We start from the raw sequence: 18,354 nt of genomic DNA on the forward strand, positions 1-18,354 counted from the left end.
GCATTGAGGCCCCCCCCCCAGCTGCCGAGCAACCCCGCGGGGAGTTGGGGACCCCTCCGCTTGCCTCCCCTCCAGGTGCTGGGCCTGCTTGTTGCCTCCCCAGCCACGGCCCAGGATCGGGGCTCTGCTTTATAAACGGTCTAAAAGGTATTTTCTGGTGGTTCTGATGTCAGGGGGTGCGTGGCCCAGGTGCGGCAGGACAGTAGGCATCCCCTCAAAAAAGCCAGGCAATGCACCGACAAGTTTCCCAGCTCCCCATAAAGCCTGGGGTAGGTCTCTACCACGCTGCTGTTACCTGCTGTGGTTGAACAGAGCAACCACTCAGAAAAGCAGCATCTCCCTCTCCTGCCCAGCTCGCTCCTCGGTGTGGACGTGCCACCCTTCTTCTGGAGCGACCTTTTTCTCACTGGGTGGCAATCGTAGAGCACCGGGGCTCTGACCAAGGCATGAACGTGGTGCCAGGATCATTGCTTGTCATCCTTCAGAATAGGTCTTGTTGTGCCGGTGGTGCTTCCCACCAGCTGAGGGGTCAACCTTGTTTCTTTCACAAATGGAGGGGCTCTGCTTGCCAAGTCTTGTCATATAACTCGCTGTAGTTGTTCGGTTTTGAAAGCCCTACTGAGTGTGCTCATATGAAACCCAGCTAGGTAAGAACACAGCGTGTTAACGCACTCAAGAGGTACCTCTTACCTGGGGTAAAAATGCGCAGAGTAATAATGCTTTTGTAAAAAAAAACAACAACCATTGAGAGCTGAGAGGTGGAGTAAAGCTGCCTGAGCATCATAACGCTAGCACTCTGAAGTAGTCTGAGGGTGAACTGGCGACAGGGCAGTTACCGGTGTTCACTGAGTAGCGCTAATCCCCTGTGCTTTTAGGATACTACACCCGATGAATTGCTGTCTGCCGTTATGACGGCTGTCCTTCAAGATGTCAATCTCCATCCTGAGGCCCTGGGAGACATCTGTGTGGGTGAGTGAACAACCTCTGTCCGGACTTGAAACTCCTGGTCTGTATAGCTGTCTGGGGCAGGCTGCTCCTGCTATCCCTTGGGACACTTGCAAGTATCACGGGGTTGGAAGGGCTTAACTTGTAGAGTTAGATTTATGAATTCAGTGCGTCTTTCACAACTGTTCTGTCACGTGGCGGGGCTGTTCTGGGGGCTGGATGATACCAAGCTGCGGTGATGTTAATGTCCCTTCAATGCCTGCAGCAGATAACAAGGAAAATGCAACCGATTGATTGGAATCGTATCTTTGCACTCAGGAAACGTGTTGCAGCCTGGAGCTGGCGCTTTGATTGCAAGAGTTGCGCAGTTTCTAAGGTAAACTTTCAACCAGATCAAGGTTCTTGCTCTCCTTCTCAGGCCTTGGCTACAGAGCAGCACTGAGTCAGAGGTTGTGATGAGGCTGATGCACTCCCAGGAAGTTACAGCAGATCACCTTTTACCTAGAAATTAGACTTTGCCTAGAAATTAGTGTTTGGAGAACCTGATGGCAAAGGGACAGGGAGGCAGAGGTGAGGCTGTTTAATCCATTTGTGCTGCCTGTGTTGAGCCTCTGAACAAGAGATCTTGTTTTGTGGTCTCCCAGCTGCACCTGTTGCTTCTCCATACTGCAAGGCTGTGCTTCTCTTGGCTCTGCTTGGTCCCAAAACCATGGAGTTATCTCAAGTCTTTCTGTTCATTTTGCGGAGTTGAATGTCAGTGGCTCATACTGAGCTGGATTCCAGCTTTCAAATAGTTCAGCCAGTGTCTACTGCTGAGTGATGTTTCCTTGTGTAAATCAGCATACAACTGCCACTTTGGAGAGGTGCAGACACAGGACACCAGTAATGACGAATTTTGCAGAGCTTTTCAGTATTCCTGGCCCTGATTAGCCCCCAGGAACTAGAGCAGATGAGAGGGCCCTGGTTGCGGAGGATCTGTACCTGTGGGGAAACAGCATTCAGAGCCGCTTTCAAATCAAGTGTGGAAATTCTGTGAACTTTGCTTTCTCTTAGTGCAGGACTAAATAGGTCAACAAATGTATAACAGGATCTGTCTTGAACTTGAGGGTTAAAGTTTAACCAAGTGGCTTAATGCTCTCATTAGAGGTTTGCTTTGTTGTGTGGTATTTGTCACTGAGTCTGTGCAACACTGTCTTATTTTCTAGTGGTATTCCAGAGTCGGTGCCGTGCTCAAGTGTCAACCGGCAGTGCTCCTCTGGGCTACAGGCCATTATCAATATAGCTGGTAAGTGTTAGGGGCACTTGGATTGGAGTCAATGCCTAGCCTGCCTCAAGTGCTTGTTTCTCTTGTCCTCAAATCTCTCTGAGCAGTAAAAAAGTTATAATGTTTTCTGCTGTTAGGAACTTTCAGTGTGTTGTTGGTTGAATGCTTTTATATTCTCCAGTGGCCAAGTTTACCCTTAGAGAAGTAACTTGTTTTTCTGAGGATGAGTTCTACCATCACCTCCACATCAGGCACCTTCTAGAAGGGTTGCTCCTGTCCTATCTGCTTGTGTGTCAGGTCACAGTTAGTCTTCATCATCTCCTTCACCTGGCTCACATTCTGGCAGGCAGTAGGGCAGAGGGATTGTCCTGTTTGGCTGTGGTATGTGTCTCAGGTGTGCATGAAACTGCAGCTGAAATGGAAGTGCTTTTGTTCCTAATGATAGTAAGAATGTTTATGCACTGCTGTTACAGGTGGCATCCGAAATGGGTCCTATGACATTGGCTTGGCCTGTGGGTAAGAAAGTCTTTCTGTGGTACTTGCTTAGGCTTCCTGAAGGTCGCACTCTGTCCCTCTGCAATAGTTTTGTGTGAGGAATTATAAATCACTTCCAACCAGCTCTGTTCCCCTCAAGGAAATAGATGCTGTCCTCATTTGACAAATGAGTGAATAAAATTAGGACCTAAATTTAAGTGGTGGAATTCAATTTGTGTATTACCAGAAGCTGCTGAGTACTTTTGCAGAAGATTGGGTCATCTTAAAGGGTCTGAGGGAGGGTGCTTAAAAGTCCTTTAATTTCCCTGGAAGTTTTGGCCTTGGTGACATGTCTGCTGGGGTTGCAATAAGAGGCTGAGTATCTCTTAGAAGCAAGCAAAAAGCCTGTTTTATTAGGGTCCTCTGGCCCTGCTGTAGGATGCCACTTGTGTGTAGAGCTCTGACAGCCTGAAAGCCTGCCATAATTAGCTTTATAACTAATCTCCAATTAACTAGTGTCTTAGAAGACTAGCAGCGATCTTGGATAAAGAAATTAATGTCTTACCCATGCTAATATCTGTTCTACAGACTTACAGATGTTCTGCAGTGGACAGGCATGCTGTTCTTTGCTTCAGTCCTAATGTCCTAAGAAGCGTTTATTTCTTTAGAGGGTTATGTAAATGTTAGGTTGGCTTTGGAGAAATGCTAGTGACCACATACATATTCACTTCAGAAAAATGAATTCAAACCAAGTATTCAGTAATCCTGAGTCAAAAATGTTGGGTTTCTCTATACCTTGGTAACTCTTAAGTCTTTCCTGACTTATAACTATACACAGTCATCTGGTAGTCCTTAGGAACATGTTTATATTTACAGCTTCTCAACACCTGCATGTACCTGGTGAGCAAGAGCTGATGTTGAGAATGCCCTTTCCTTCTTTAGACTGCTGCAAAAGAAACAGCTCAGCAAGACAGGCATGTTCCTCAGATGTAGGCAGAGCACTTAGTGTTCACAGGAAATGCTTGTGCTTGAACACATGATGCTTTTCACTTATTCTCTTTAGCACACTCGTTTCAAGAGTTGCTTGGCCATGTCCACCAGAATGATGCACTTAACGGTACTGAAAAGCTCAAAAGGTTTAGCATCCAGCCTTTGCATCTTCGGGTGTGCAAATCACTGGGTGTCATAGTGGGAGGTTTTCTGGCATCTATTCTGCAGGGTCCTCCATGAAGACTTAAAATCCATAAATTATGAATAGCTTTTGTGACTTGGGTTTATCCCAAGTCATGCTCTGCCCCTGAGTGAACTCTCCCACTCCGTAGGCAGAGAGATACTAGATGACAACACAAAACACAGTAGCTGTGGTTTGTTCTTACTTAAAACCTGATTCTATACCTTCCTTCAGGGAGTAGATGCAGCTGAAGTCAAGTAACGCAGTGTTCCGTGTTAGAGTTAGTAAGTGCTATGAGGAATTTAAACTATAAGCCTGGGGAATAAACTTACTTTCTGCTTGTCTTGCGTTTTCCAGCAATAGTTTCTGTGTTATTTACTTTTCATGAGTGTATTTGTGTGGTGCAGAGTAGAATTCTAACCCTCTTCCCATCGCAGGCTTCGTGGTTTAGACTGACTTTACAAAAGCTCACTAGTCTTCAGTGATGGCTGCATATTTCTGCAGTAAATTTGGATATCTTTAATCCTTTAGCTCATTTGTAGGTCAAAGACTGCAGCCTCTGGGATCCATGTCTTAAATTCTTTGTGTTGTGAAATGCAAATGGCGTAACTCACAGAAGTCTCTTTGTCATGGCTTGCTTTATACTTCCTGGCATTTTGTGGATGTTGACAATCTCACTGGAAACTCCGGTCCTAGGACCTTAGGTTTCTTGTTATGTTTGGGGACAGAAGTGCCAGAATCGTTAGCAATTCCTTCCTAGCTGTGGAAACCCAAGAAATTAACTGTTGACGTTGGTATCCTGTTCTTAGTGAAACAAGGACCAATTTAATCTAGAAATCAGTTTTCATTTCGTGGTAGTTCTTATATTGATGATTGCAGAACTGCCTCAGCCAGTTCGTAGTTATTAGCTGGGTGATAAGAAAGTGCGTTGTCAAGATGCTGAGTTTCCATCAGTCTCAATGGAGCAGTTACCACAAATGTAGTATGAAGGCATAGGTTGCAAATTCAAATTTTTCCTGTGTTTAGCGTGGAAACGATGTCCCTCAGAAGTGCAAATAACCCTGGTGATATCAGTTCCAGTTTGATGGAAAACAGTAAAGCTCGAGATTGCCTTATTCCTATGGGGTAAGTGTTTTCTCTTCCCAAAGTATAAGGCTCTTCTAGATGGCTTGTCTCCTCAGTGACCTCAAATCAACCTGAATGCAGTGAGCTTGGATATGTATGTGTTGGCATCCTCCTTGCTTGTGGTAGAAGATGAATTGTGTGAAATCAGCGACTGATGAGAGATTTCCTTGTCTTATGTCTTGAGCTCAGTGGCTTAATGAGCAAAGACGTGATGGGGGGATTTGAACCTTGTTTTGGTTCGTGATTTGATTCAAGATCTGCTTCTGCCAAGCCGTTCTAGATCGAGAAGGCAGCAGTTAGCTTTGAGACTGAAGCCACCGCTCAAACCTTGTGTTGCCAACTCCAGCTCCATTAGCTGTGGTGTTGGATTAATTCTGTGATTTCTGTTTTCCCCAGAATAACCTCAGAAAATGTGGCAGAGAAGTTTGGAGTTTCCCGAAAGAAGCAAGATGCCTTTGCCTTGGCTTCCCAACAAAAGTAAATGTGTTTTTTGTATATATTTTTTAAACCTTTTAGTTAAGGAGTAAATACAGATAGAAAATTGCCTGCTACTTCCCAAGAGTGGTTAAGTGCAGCCTTCGTGCTGCCTTCCAAACCTTAATAGTGAGTAAAGAAGCTTGAGGTGGTCAGAGCGAAGAGTGGTGCGTGTCCGGGCTGTGCGGTAAGGAAACCTGAGTCCAGAGCTGGACTGGGGACTGTGTGACTGATTGAGTGCATGTATCATCGGGCATGCGAGCCTTCAGCAGCAAGCGCCCCTGTGTTCTTCAGCACCCAGAGGATACAACAGCCTCTGAGAGGTTTCTGAAACGAGTGTGTGGTGCGGTGTTTTCATAGTGGCTTTGGCTCCGTATCATTTGAAACTGAACATGGGAGTGGCAGCAGAACGAATCTTTCCTAAGAGGGAGTATTAACATGGAGCTGTTTCTAGAGAACTGCCAAGCCTGTGAGAAGAGTGCCTTGTCTTGGCTGCAGGTGTTTGACTCCAAGTGAGTCCAATCCTACCTTCCTTTTAGGTTAAGTCACTGTCAAAGTCAGCTGACCCCGGAATCCATGGGGCTGCACTGGCAGTCCAGTGGCAGGTGATATGTTAAAGTTGCTGCCATCAAAGAGTTAAACTGACTTTCAGAGCTCTGTTTAAGCATCACCCTGGTCCAATTATTTATCTAATACAGGAAGCCACTGCCCTGGCCAGTTAACCTTTAAATTCTGGCCCTGCTTCTTAGGGAACTTGGCATGCCAGCCTTTCTCACTGACACTGAACTGATAACACAAAAGGGTATGTGAACGCGATCCTCGCCTCTCGCACGAGGAAGGGGGTGATTTTCTGGCCTCGGTCTCAGGATGTCTGCAGAGTTACTGATCTGTCTTTCAGCACTAATTCTTGCTTACCTGGGAGTATTAAATATTTCCATTTCATTAGTAAAAGTGTAAAGTGGTGAGGGGGTAAAACAGGTTTTCAGTCTCCAAGTCGTATTCCCTGTAAAGGGTGCTCTGCTGCTGGAAGGTAAATCTTCTAAATCAGCTCTACTGTGGAGGCTTTTAAAATACATTGTTGATAGGAAAGATTAAAACTATGTGCCCTGAGCTAATTCTAATTTAGCTATTTTCATTCTGCCTACTTAGATCACTGTGATTGTGTCAGTTGTTCCCTACTGCTGTCTCGGGGACCAGATCCAATCTTCACTGCACCTTTACTGCTAAATTAAGTGATACCCTTCTATGTAGTCACGCTGAACTGTGCAACATACATTGCAGTAACTTTGGGTTGAAAGGTTACATTTAAACGCCACAAGATTATACCTGAAGCCTGTGGTCTAAAGCTCAATTTATCTTTAGTAGGACAAAACCACAGGAATGAGTCAAACTTTAGCCATTCCCTACCTTGTCAGAAATTATTAGCATTATGTGGAGGCTTAGCCCCTTTTCCCTGTTTAACTGCAAACTAAGAACTGATGTTTGAACACTAGGATTCATTTATTTTCTTGCGGTTGCAAAGGGGTTGTATCACTGGACAAGTACAGCTTCGTGCTGTGGGCTGGTGGTGGTCGGTCAGTCACAAAGGTGTTAATGGGAACAGAACGGGGATCTTGCTCCAAAGCGTGTGATCCTGTGACCCAGGTTTGGGGATAATGCCCCTAATGTTAGTGATATACTTCCCATAACATAGAGGTAAGAAGTTTGTCTTCCCATGAATGGAAATAAGTATTAGCCTGTCGTCCACTGCTCACTGATGATGTACCTGTGTACCAAGTTCATTCCCTTACTAACTGGTTTCCTTGACATTAGTTCAATTCACCTCCAGAATATTTTAACCTTTCATGCTCTTCTTTAACAGAGCAGCAAAAGCTCAGCAGATGGGGCTGTTTAAAACGGAGATTGTTCCAGTGAAGACCACTGTTCTAGATAATCAGGGCAACCAAAAAACAATCACCGTGCACCAGGATGAAGGAATTAGGCCCTCCACGACCCTGGAAGGCTTGGCAAAGCTGAAGCCTGCCTTCAGAGAAGATGGTAGCACTACAGCAGGTCAGCTCTCATTATATTTGTGTTGTTCCTGCGGTTTACCTGCCTCGTAACAGAATCTGCTTAGACAAAAAAGGTGTTAATACATCTCTTTCAACAGGTAACGCCAGCCAGGTCAGTGATGGAGCAGCTGCTGTTCTCCTGGCAAAACGCTCAAAAGCAGCACAGCTGGGACTCCCAGTCCTGGGGGTGCTCAGGTCCTTTGCTGTGGTTGGAGTCCCACCCGACCTTATGGGCATAGGACCTGCCTATGCAATCCCTGTAGCTGTGGAGAAGGCAGGTAAGAACTTGGCACAAGGCAAATCAGACTCTGTGGCTGAAATTTAGCTTGTGCAGCTATCAGCCGTAGGAACAGTGAACTTAAATCCTTAAAGAGATCTCAGATGGGATTATTGTAATGCTGTTCACTTGTACTTATGTATAAACTGTCATTCACCTTTGAGAAGCTCAGGATTAAATCCCTGCACAGTCTCAGCAGTTCACATGTGGCAAGTAATTCCGTGTTCATTTGGTGCTGTTTTCCCTAATAATGAGCAGCGTGTGGGTTTTGTGTTTGGTCTTTAGTTTTTTTCTTTACAATTTTGTTATCTGACCAGCAGAACAGGCTTTTCTTGGGGTTCTTAGCACACTCATCAGGTTAAATGGCTTTTATAGCTGATGATTACTGTTGTGTCCATTCGTCATTGCTATGGTTGCGTGATCACCTGTAGTTTTGCCTTTCAGTCTTGAAATACCCTTCAATCTTTGATCTCTCTACAAAAAAATAACATTTGATCTAAGGAAAATTGTCAAACTCAGTGACAAAATACCACGAACTGTGGCATTTTGCAGTCTTCAGATGTTGTATATAAACATGTACAAGTATAGACTCCCCACATGGAGCCAAGGTCGCCCTCTTTTTGTCATTAGTGGAGTAGAACTAGAATTCATAAAGGGGGGCTGTGAGTGAATTACTCTCTTTGGTATAGTCATAAGGCAAAAATATCTCCTTCTAAATCCTGACTTTCTTGAACTGTAGGTCTGACTCTGAATGACATTGATATATATGAAATTAATGAAGCCTTTGCAAGCCAGGTGAGTGAGTGAACATCCTGTCTGAGTTGCTACATTGCTCAGTAGCTGAGAGTATTTCAGCTTGGTCTTCAAATTAAGATTTTAACTTGTTCCACATGTTACATCTTCAGACAAATGTTAATAACATGTGCAGACTGTATTCCCTTTCCTTCAAACAGAAATAAGCAAGGCATTGCTTATACAGCTTAATATTTAAAACAATGGAAAAATGTGTCCACTGAATGTAATCTTTACTATCGTATCCTAAAACCAGCTTGCAAAATCTGTTTCACAAGGGCTGTAATTTGTTACTGGGTGGTGTCAGTGTGTGTTGGTAGTCCTTAATGAAAAGTAGAAACTTCGCTGCTGTGTCTCCCACAAATCTCTGACATGCCTGTCAGAAAGGACATTGGCTCAGTTTGAGATGTAGTTGACAGGCTTAGCTCTCTTCTGTGTGCTTGGGATTTGTAAAATAGTTCCACCCCTTTCCCCTGGAAAAGATGATCTAGCTGGAGTCAGGCCCCCAAGTACTAACTGCCTAATGCCTTAAGAGAGCTGACACAATGATGCGGAGTTTGTGTAATAACAAACATAGTTAGAGCTAAATTCATTTTAAGCACAAATCTGTTGAAGTCCCTAGAGCTGCCTGGGATGGTTTGCTGTCCCTCTTCATATACAGACGAGATCACCAGCCTCCTCTGCAGTCCTCTTAGCTCTCCATTGCAGGAGAGCTGAGAACTAACGGAGGTGAGAGCATCTCCATGAACCCGTTCCCTCCGTCTTTCTAGGCTGTGTACTGTGTTGAAAAGCTGGGCATTCCCATGGAGAAGGTCAACCCCCTGGGAGGAGCAATAGCACTGGGGCACCCACTGGGCTGCACTGGTGCTCGTCAAGTGGTGACTTTGCTCAACGAATTGAAGCGCAGAGGGAGAAGGTGAGCTCTGAGGAACAGTGTTAGCCTCCATGCCTTACGCGTGTGTAAGTAACATAGGCTTGGAAGTAACCATCGGTTTGGGTGAAGCTTTCTCCATCCCTTTGATAGCTTTGCGTGTGAATTCCCCGTGGCTCTCTGCAGGGAGGGCTGTGCAGTGTCTCACTGCCCATGAACACCGAGTCCCCGCGGGTCCCTGGTGGTGTAGGGCCCTGGGGTAGACGCCTCCCGCGCGCAGTGTTAGAGCAGCGTGTCTGCAGTGGGAGCTCTGCAGGGCTGGGCTGCATCCAGCTTTGCGAGGGTTTGCTCTCTGCTCAGCACTTGGGCTCTTCCTGATGTATGGAAGAAACCCTGTAACTGCTGCTGGCTGGTTCTGCCACTGCTCCCATCGGGGCTGGCACAGCGTCACTGGACTGGCACCTCAGGACAAGCTGTGCCCTGGCCCAGAGGGGAGGATAACAGTGATGGGAAGCTGTTAAATACCAAGCCAGTCAGTCAAAAACTTCAAACCACCTCGAACTGAAGTGGAAGAACTCACTCTGAAATCAGGCTTTTCTGCTCTTTTTCTACAAATCCTGCTGCACGTCATCTGACTATTCAAATTTACCTTGAACTTTTACATGGCAAAGCCAGGTGAAGGGCAGTGGCAGGAGGCAGGAAAGGAAGTTTCATCCTCAACCCATCTGAATCAGAGCAGCTCTAGCTTGACCCTGCTGCTGACGTGGCCGAGGCCGGTGGCTAAGGAGCTTGCTTCTGGCACACTGCTTGTCTCCACAAAGCAGGAAGAGAGAAACATGTGTCCCCGTGCTCTGCAAACACCACCCCACAAGAGCTCTAGGGCACCAGGACCTGCTCTGGAGTCAGAATCTCTTGGTGACACAGGAGAGCAGTGGGTAGCTCAAATTTATGGTACTCTTTGTTGTGTTAGATGACTAAACCTGGTCTTTCTTTTTCTTAATTCCATGTGGTTTTTTTTTGTTCCAGAGCCTATGGTGTTGTGTCAATGTGCATTGGAACTGGCATGGGCGCTGCAGCAGTATTTGAGTACCCAGGAAACTAAACTCCAGTGTGCTGATGAAACCACACAACAGCTAGTTCTCTGCCTTCACTAGTAACAGCAAATAGTTTACACTGTGAAATCAACTGGATTCAGGGATTTGTTACTAGATCTACAAATTTTAGGCACAAATTATGAAGCAGAGTAAATCATACAAATCTACTATGCAGTTGAGAAAATACAAAATTGGTATTTGCTTCAGAGTTAAAAAGCATCCTGACATGAGAAATTAGTTCAGCTAAAGTTCAACTACAGGCCCTTGTGTGGTGATTATGAATGAATGTTTCTAGTTTAATCGATCCTTTTATTCTGTGAATATTATTAGAGAGAAATAGCTCATGGTCCAGTGTTTTTGTATGACAAATTGTCTAAAAGGGTTGCTCAGAACAAAAATATCAGTGCACATGAAAAGGCCTTTCCAGGGTTTTCTTGAAAGATTTCACCATCTTTCAAAAAGTCTAGAACCAGCTTGTTTTGAAAGCAGTGCGAAGACTTGACATCATTTCCTTCACAACTGTGCCTGTCCTTTCCACGTCATAAGTTGGCTATGTCTGAAATTGTTGCCGTGCTGGGGGATGTGCTGTAGCTTTTTACTTTTAACCAAGCTGCTCTGATGCCTCCAGCAGGGGAAGATGGAAGGACGAGAATGTCCTACACAGGAGGTGCCTGTAAAGAACGGTTCTGCTGAAGTGCCAGGAGCCAGGAATTTGAAGGTGGCCGTTCCATCTTTTACAGTGTGTTTCTAGCTATCAGCTTGTGTGACTCCAACTTAGAGGACAAGCTTATGCTTAATAATATTTACTTACCTAACACAAAACATGTTTCAGCATTACTCTTACTGCAGGCACTACCTGACCATCAGTGACACCTCAGTACTTCTAAACACTAATACAAATGTGCATTTCATCTTGTAAAGTTCTCCCTTCTATGTTCTCTCTCTTAGGAGCAGAAAGATTACTGAAACTGAGAGCTAACAGCTCGAAAAAGAAATGTACTCATGGTCTTTGACATGTTAGAAAAGTTTAAATTTGTAACACAGACTGAGGTTCTTTGTCCTGACTCTTGTTTTTGCACTCAGTAATACAATTGGGTTCTTGGAATATATTTGTTTTCTTTTTATGATGATTGTTAGTTGAAGGTCAGGATTAGTTAGTGCTATGTGATGTTCTCACATTCCCGTGCTGTAGCCTGTTTCATTCTCCCAGCTGTCACACATGCTGTATTTTAGAGCAAGAAGATTAGATTATTTAGAGGTGGCAGAAAGGTATTGGCATCTTTGAGGGTCCTTTTTTCACACTGAAGTTCTCGTGTGTAAAAGGAGTTCTCAGTCCTAGTACAAGTCTGTTTTCAACTAGGTAGAAGGCAGCTATTGTGCAGCTTTTGTTCTCCTCCAGTGTGGATTGCAGCCCCTTCCTCCCCACACACACCGCCTTTAACAAAAACTTTATATGATGGGAGTGGAAAACTTAAAAGGCTCAGAAGTGGGAATTTCAGTGACCTTTAGCTAAAGTAATACTAAAAACATTTAAAGAGAAGCGTGAGTAAATAGGAACCATGTGGGGGGAAAGAATTAAAAAGAAGAAGGATCCCTCCCTCTGTAACTGAAGGGGATATTCTCAGTACCCAAGCATGATGAAACATGCAGGTTGGTAATTTTCCAAGGAGTCCAGGGAAAGTTGGCGCTTCCCCTTTTCACGTAAGGCACTGAGAAAACAGCCTGGGAATACTGTCCTATTCACTAATTCTTGCTTTTTATTATGTGTCAGTGTCCATTTTAATATCAAACAAATAAACAAGGCAAAACAAAAACTACTTTTTAAGGTATGAACAGTCTTGTAATTTGAGTCATACTGTGATATGGAAAGGGTTTTGGCTTAGCTGTTATCAAAGCTGCTTTGCAATTTAAACCCAATTATTTTGCAGAGCCTGGTCTGTAGGTAATGGTAAGCTTATCACAGTAATAAAAGTACTAGCACAGAATGAGGTTTTGACTGTTTTCTTTAAAGTACCATGAGCTTTTTTCCTCATAACTTAAATTTCATTCTGCTAAAATTCCAGTCCATATTAAAACAACTGAAGTAGACAAAAAGACAGGCTCAACTGATGGCACATCTGCATCCGACCCATTACCTTGACGTTTGTCCCACATGGTCTTGCTTAAATTAAATACAGGTCTTCATACTTCCCATCGTATGTTCCTCGTCCCCTGAGCTGCAGCTTGCAAGGCTTCTCTCCCAGCGTTCCAGTAATGGTCATGATAGTTTCATATTCAATGTCGCTCCTAAAATGCAGAGCAGAAGAACAGTTCAGTTACAGCTAGATGCAATTCTGTGTTTTAAGATGAGATTAGTTACTTTGCGGAGGAAAAAGGGGAAAATGGTGCCCTAAGACACAAACTGCTCTGGTCACAAGCACTGTATCTAACATGAGTGTCGAGTCTGCGGGTGGCCATTCACTGCAGTGTTGCCTCCCACGGCTACATACAGGGTGTTTGAAGTGGTCCAGTCTGTACCTGAAGACATTGGATTATTAACTTAATGTTTGAAAGAAGAACTTGAATCTCTTGTGAAATTCTGTTTTAGTTAAATAAAATGAAGGTGTGCTGGGGGATAGTGTTTGGGAGCAAATGCCTGCACTGCCTTGATGTAAAAACTCCTCCCTGTGACAGACAGTTTGAAACAAAAAAGTTTCTGTCAACCCCCCTAAGACAAGGGTCAGTCAGTAGAGTCCTGGTTGTAAATGAACATCAAAAAGCTTACAGCAAGCGTAGTTTTGCGATAAGTGGGAGTCTTGCAGCGTAATTCGCCTAGGGCTGATGCTACCCAAACGCTCCTGAGACTGCGCATCTGAAGGACTTCTCTGCCTCTAAGAAACAGCTGGTGTAAAGGCCTGAGGCAAGAGCCTGTCCTGCCAGACAACTTTTATTTTTCCTTTCTTGTACACAATTCCCCTGCAGGAAGACCACTTATTTAGGGAGGTGAATTATTAAAAATCACCTCACACCTTGCATGTACTAATGCCATGCTGGGCCCGAGCTCTGCTGTGCTGGGAGTTCTTCGTCTGGAGCTGAACAGATGAGCTGGCTGCACTACAGCAACATCTTTGCTTTCTGGTACTTCCAGGCACTTTCAGGCATGCTGATGAGTGTATCTGCTGTCAGACAAAAAGCAGCGCTTCAGGCATACTCAGAAGTGCTCCAGAAAAATTGAGGCAGTCAGGAGCCTGGGGAGGTCTCTGGCCCATGACGATGCTGCTCCAAGCAGGGACAGCTAGCTGCTGCTGAGAGTTCAGTCACTGCAGTGATGGAGAGCTCACAGCATGTTCCAGGGAGATCGCAGGTACAACTCCTGTCACCTATAGTTTGCTTCTCTGTCCACAGTGTTCAGTTTATGGAAATACTGGCATGGACCTGTCTGCCTTATAAACTTTCTGCCACTGGGTGATAACTTCCAAGAAAATAATTTGTAGTGGAAGGTGAATTTTTTTACAGGAGTTGCATTTCCTCAGTTAGAGCAAAGAAATGAAAGGCTTTGGGTCACTACTGCCATTCATAACTAATTCCTAGCTTTGACAAAGGTTATGACAAGATGTCCATAAACATAATTAGAACAATATTAGATATTTATGGGACAAGAGAATTTTCATCGTCTCTCTTCTGTTCTTTGCTGTCATTTGCCTGCAGCTTACATTATCTTTGTTGTGTAGAAAACCTTTGGACTAGAGGCCACAAAAATACATTGTTTTCTTTCTCATCAAACATCAACATGGCTGTAACACTAAACATTGCACCAGGCTAAGCAAGGGTAAACCAAATCTTATCACTGCATTAGAAAAACATTTTGCTCTACTTGCTTCATCAGGTGGTACTCTGAATGCATTTAGGGAAGGACTTCAAAAAGTTTCTTTTAGAGAGAAGACACGTAAACTATAACAAAGGATCCCTGAGACTGACTGCAAAAGACACTGCGCTTTCCCTGCATGACAAACGGGTGCTTTACTGGAACTCTGAACTACTCCAGACACACTTCTCCCTCTGTCCTAATCAAGTGCTGGATGCATGAAGGACTCAACTGTTGTATCAGCCTCTGCACTGAATTAGAGGCTGGAGCTTTGCTCGCTGTTCAAGACATTGCCCTAAAGAAAGGGATTTTATCCAGTGGCACACAGCCAGTGTGTCATGCCAACTGTTGGAACAGCATGATTGAGAGTGGGTAAATCTGCAGTCTGAAATTCTGTGTGCCAAATCCAAAAGAAATCCCATATATGGGAGCAGTGTAGGGAACATGGTCATATGGAAAAATTACCAGCTGATGCCCAGGACTGGCAAGTGTTAGAAGTAAAATGAGCAGCCTGGTATCACAAGAACAGAGCAGAATTGCTCTTTGCTTTCAGTGACTACTCACACATGAGGCCTGACAGGAAATAACAGCAAGATTTCAGTCCTGTTTACCTTGCAGTAAAGCTGATCTGCAAAATCTCTTTGGTAGGTGGATCCCCTTCACGTGCCTCCAAAATTCCATTAGTAGGGGCGACAGAAAATACTTCCAGGTCATTATGCCTTTCCTGTTCATCTGCAGTGAAATGGGCAAATATCAAAGCAATACAAGACCCTTGGTGTAAGTTTATACAGCATGTAGCACCCAAACCAATGCATCTCCTTGATGGCCAACTAATCAATCATGTCTTGCACTGCCAGAGGCTTTCTGTGCATGTGGCCAGTGTCTGGTTTCATCCTTTAATCAAGGGAAGTGGTCAGTGCCCTCCACTTCAAAATGATAAGGCCCCGATCTTTCCTTTGAAGCCCATCTGTTATCATCATCAGGCACAAGTGCAGACCAAACTCATGAGGAGCTACAGCTTCTTGTTGCCTCTTAGAACTGTGTTATAAATCAGCAAAGCGAGTCTGCTACTTGTGGCAGTTGTGGTTCAATCTTTTGTTTAAATCTGGAGTAACTCCTGAAACAGTAGAGATACAATGATAAAGAGGAAAGGAAAGGGAAAGGGGAAGGGAAAGGGAAGAAAAGAAAAAGCCCACATAACTGAGAACAGAAGCAGACCAGATATGTGAACAGCCAACATCATCACATATTCGCTCTATAGTGAGTGTGTGCAGTCTTAATAAATAAAAACATGGAATAGCGAAACTATGTAACAGGGAAATCCAACTGCAAAACGAGAATACCCAGCAAAGCAGTCCAGTAACTTCTACAGCCACTCCTATTACACAGGAAGACATGTTCAGTCTTGGTCTGTGCAACAAAGCAGGTCTTGAAATCAACCGTGTCACAAGAGAGCTCCAGAAGTGGAACAGTGAGGTACGCAGTCACTGGGACCAGCTGCAAAACAGAGGAAAGAGAAAGGAGAAAAGTACCCCACCTTATTTTTGTAGAGCTTTAATATCTGCTACAGCTGGATCATTATTGACCCCAAGCACCGAATCAATAATAGTTGTGCTGTGTTCTTTTGTAACAGAATCAACTCCCCATTTGAATGAATAAAATTGTTGCTTCTTTTACTGTTCTGCGATAAGTTTTCAAACCAGACACTGTGGTCTTAATGAAGTAACATGGCTTGTTTGTTATTAGCGTTTTCTGTGGGGATGCAGACATTACAGCATCTTGTTGTCCCTTAGGAGTGTATATGGCCCTCTGTGAGTCATTCAATTTGTGCAGATTGCCCAAGATTATTAATAATTTGACTGTATCTTAGATATGGTGCTCAGATTTTACACAGATCAGTCCTCAGAAATACCTGGTATTAAAAAAAAAAAAAAAAAGCCTGCAATGTACTGGAACTGCCGAGGACTTGGTTATAGCTTTCCATCTGGAAGAGATCGGTCTTTAAATGCGTGTGGGCTGCGACCACACCGCATGAGTTTTAGACAGACTTGGGAGACTTTCAAGAAGCACTCGGGTACTGCAGGAGGTGATGCTTGATGACTCAGTCACTGGCATGTTTGCCTAGACAGCCCTGACCCCACGTCTCAGAAAGACGTCGCACATCCTACTGTGGTGGGGTGTGCTGCCTTTGACTGAGCCATATCAGCCAGGCCATCACGCCGTGCAAAGAGCTGGGACACAAATACCAGTGTGTGGACCCAAAACCGCTCTGCGCATCAAAGAGTCACCTGTGGTCTCAACAGTCTCCTTTTGCAAACTCATGGCCATTCACTTCAGCTGGGTGACACAATTTACTCCAGAGGTGGCTGTATTTCAAAGCCGAGTAAATCCTAAGGCACAATCATTCTGAGTCAGAGATGCTGATAAAACAGTCCCTGACCTGTCGTTCTGATCTTACCTGGGTAGTGTGGTTACTGTGTTCAATGACCAGATTTTGATTAAACTTCAGCTTTCTCTCTCCGTTCTCAAACTGGAGCACTTGGAATCCAGGAAGCAGCTGGGTATCTGGCAAATGTTGATATGTAAGTAACTCCAGAGTTGTGTGGAATGACACTTTCACCTGTGGGAAGAGGAATTCAAATGACCATCACGTAAGAAGACACTGTGTGCAGGAAATCCAAAGTAAACACTGCTCAAAGGCCCAGGCGCACATTTTCCCACTGGAACCCAAAGGTGTCATGCCAGCAACCAAATTCCCACTGGAACAAAGCATTATAATTAAAGAAAAAACACAGCCATTTCCTATGAGCCCAGTACACAGGGATGGAGTGTAAAGGTGAACAGCTAATCTCTGAACCACAGGGGAGAAACAGTCTCTAGCAAGACAAAGGTTCTAAATTCCTGAGGTTACAAATACCATAATCCCAAAACTGTCTTAAACATGTAGTCTTTCTTCTTGCACATGCAGATTTAAGATGTGTGTGTCTCTATGTCAAAATAAACACTGAAAAACGAGAAGCATGCTTCAGAAATGCAACTGTTACTCATTCGTTGCACCCTAGCTAATTCTTGACTCCAGGACTTTGGTTGATTTAATGTCATTGTGTAAATCCAAAACAACCCAAATTTTTCTGTGTTTGCACTGCCTGCATCTAATTTAAAGAAATTAGGAGCTGCAGTCTTGGGAAATCTTTTAATCTGTCCAGCATATATACAGCTATTGATTTAGGTGAGCTCCAAAAACCACAGGCTTTTCTGCGGGAGTTTACAGCAGGTCAGAGTTGATGAGGAAAGCACATCAGGGCCACTCTAGAAAAATATTTTGTACCCGCAATATCTCAGGCAAAATTGCAGTAATCAGCATTTGTTAATATACCACTATTTCCCCTGAAATCGGGAGATTTCTGTACTGGTTGTGTTTTTCTTGTGGTTCATCTGGGCCATGCCAATTACTAAACTATCTGTTCCGGCACAGGATTATTATTTTTGAGCCTACCAGCATGTTTTGCTGTGGATAAAGTACAAGTTGTGGTTGCTGTTCTTTTTCATCCTTCTTGCTGTGAGATGTTTTGGTGCTCTTTTTGGGATCTGTGCTGGACAGGCTGAAGGGCGTAGACAGAAGGAGCCTGAAGTACAGAGGAACCTTAGTGCAATTGATGAGTTTCAAACTCTGAGTCATTACTGAATCTGTCAAAACCTGGTGGAGAAATGATCCAAAATTGGTTAGTTTTAACTCACTTGAGAAGTTTGTGCTAGTCTGTCTGTCCATTCAGCACCATCAGGGATTTGAAGGACTTTATCCCAAAGCAACCCAGTATTTTCTACTTGTGTTTTTCAAAATTTCTTAAGTAAAAACCCAAAATACAAATAATGTAATAAAATTAAAGTGTCTTTGAATGTCAAAGGTGACAGAAACTGACCAGGCTGCTCTAAGTGACTCATTCTGCTATCAGACCTTTATGTCCTGAAAAG

General features: G+C 44.1%; 2 protein-coding genes across 2 annotated transcripts in view; one reads left to right on the forward strand and one right to left on the reverse strand.

The window, feature by feature from the left end:
• The first annotated feature begins 831 nt into the window (after positions 1 to 831).
• Positions 832 to 12,355, forward strand: ACAA1 (acetyl-CoA acyltransferase 1). The gene is made up of 11 exons (XM_026841778.1): positions 832 to 969; positions 1,264 to 1,321; positions 2,151 to 2,230; positions 2,683 to 2,725; positions 4,881 to 4,979; positions 5,376 to 5,456; positions 7,315 to 7,505; positions 7,603 to 7,782; positions 8,521 to 8,576; positions 9,344 to 9,489; positions 10,471 to 12,355. Exons 1-11 carry the CDS (start codon positions 909 to 911, stop codon positions 10,544 to 10,546), a joined length of 1,071 nt encoding a protein of 356 aa, XP_026697579.1. The 5' UTR covers positions 832 to 908; the 3' UTR covers positions 10,547 to 12,355.
• A 204-nt stretch (positions 12,356 to 12,559) lies between these two features.
• The window catches only part of DLEC1 (DLEC1, cilia and flagella associated protein), a 39,114-nt gene continuing 33,319 nt past the window's right edge, over positions 12,560 to 18,354 (reverse strand). Inside the window, exons 33-37 of the mRNA XM_026841780.1 lie at positions 17,879 to 18,079; positions 16,841 to 17,002; positions 15,726 to 15,879; positions 14,994 to 15,114; positions 12,560 to 12,824 (exon numbers count right to left, since the gene is read on the reverse strand). Coding sequence (XP_026697581.1) covers positions 12,701 to 12,824; positions 14,994 to 15,114; positions 15,726 to 15,879; positions 16,841 to 17,002; positions 17,879 to 18,079 — 762 coding nt within the window. The 3' untranslated portion in view covers positions 12,560 to 12,700. The remainder of the gene's footprint in view (positions 12,825 to 14,993; positions 15,115 to 15,725; positions 15,880 to 16,840; positions 17,003 to 17,878; positions 18,080 to 18,354) is intronic.

Source organism: Athene cunicularia, assembly GCF_003259725.1.
Source record: "Athene cunicularia isolate RWA chromosome 2 unlocalized genomic scaffold, athCun1 chr2_part1, whole genome shotgun sequence".
NCBI lineage: Eukaryota > Metazoa > Chordata > Aves > Strigiformes > Strigidae > Athene > Athene cunicularia.

What these genes read in the sequence shown, in the direction of transcription:
- ACAA1 (XM_026841778.1), top strand. Translation starts at nt 909, where the DNA reads ATGACGGCTGTCCTTCAAGATGTCAATCTCCATCCTGAGGCCCTGGGA. An exon ending in CCTGGGAGACATCTGTGTGG is followed by an intron (nt 970 to 1,263) that starts GTGAGTGAACAA and finishes CTTTGCACTCAG; the next exon opens with GAAACGTGTTGCAGCCTGGA. An exon ending in GACATTGGCTTGGCCTGTGG is followed by an intron (nt 2,726 to 4,880) that starts GTAAGAAAGTCT and finishes TCCTGTGTTTAG; the next exon opens with CGTGGAAACGATGTCCCTCA.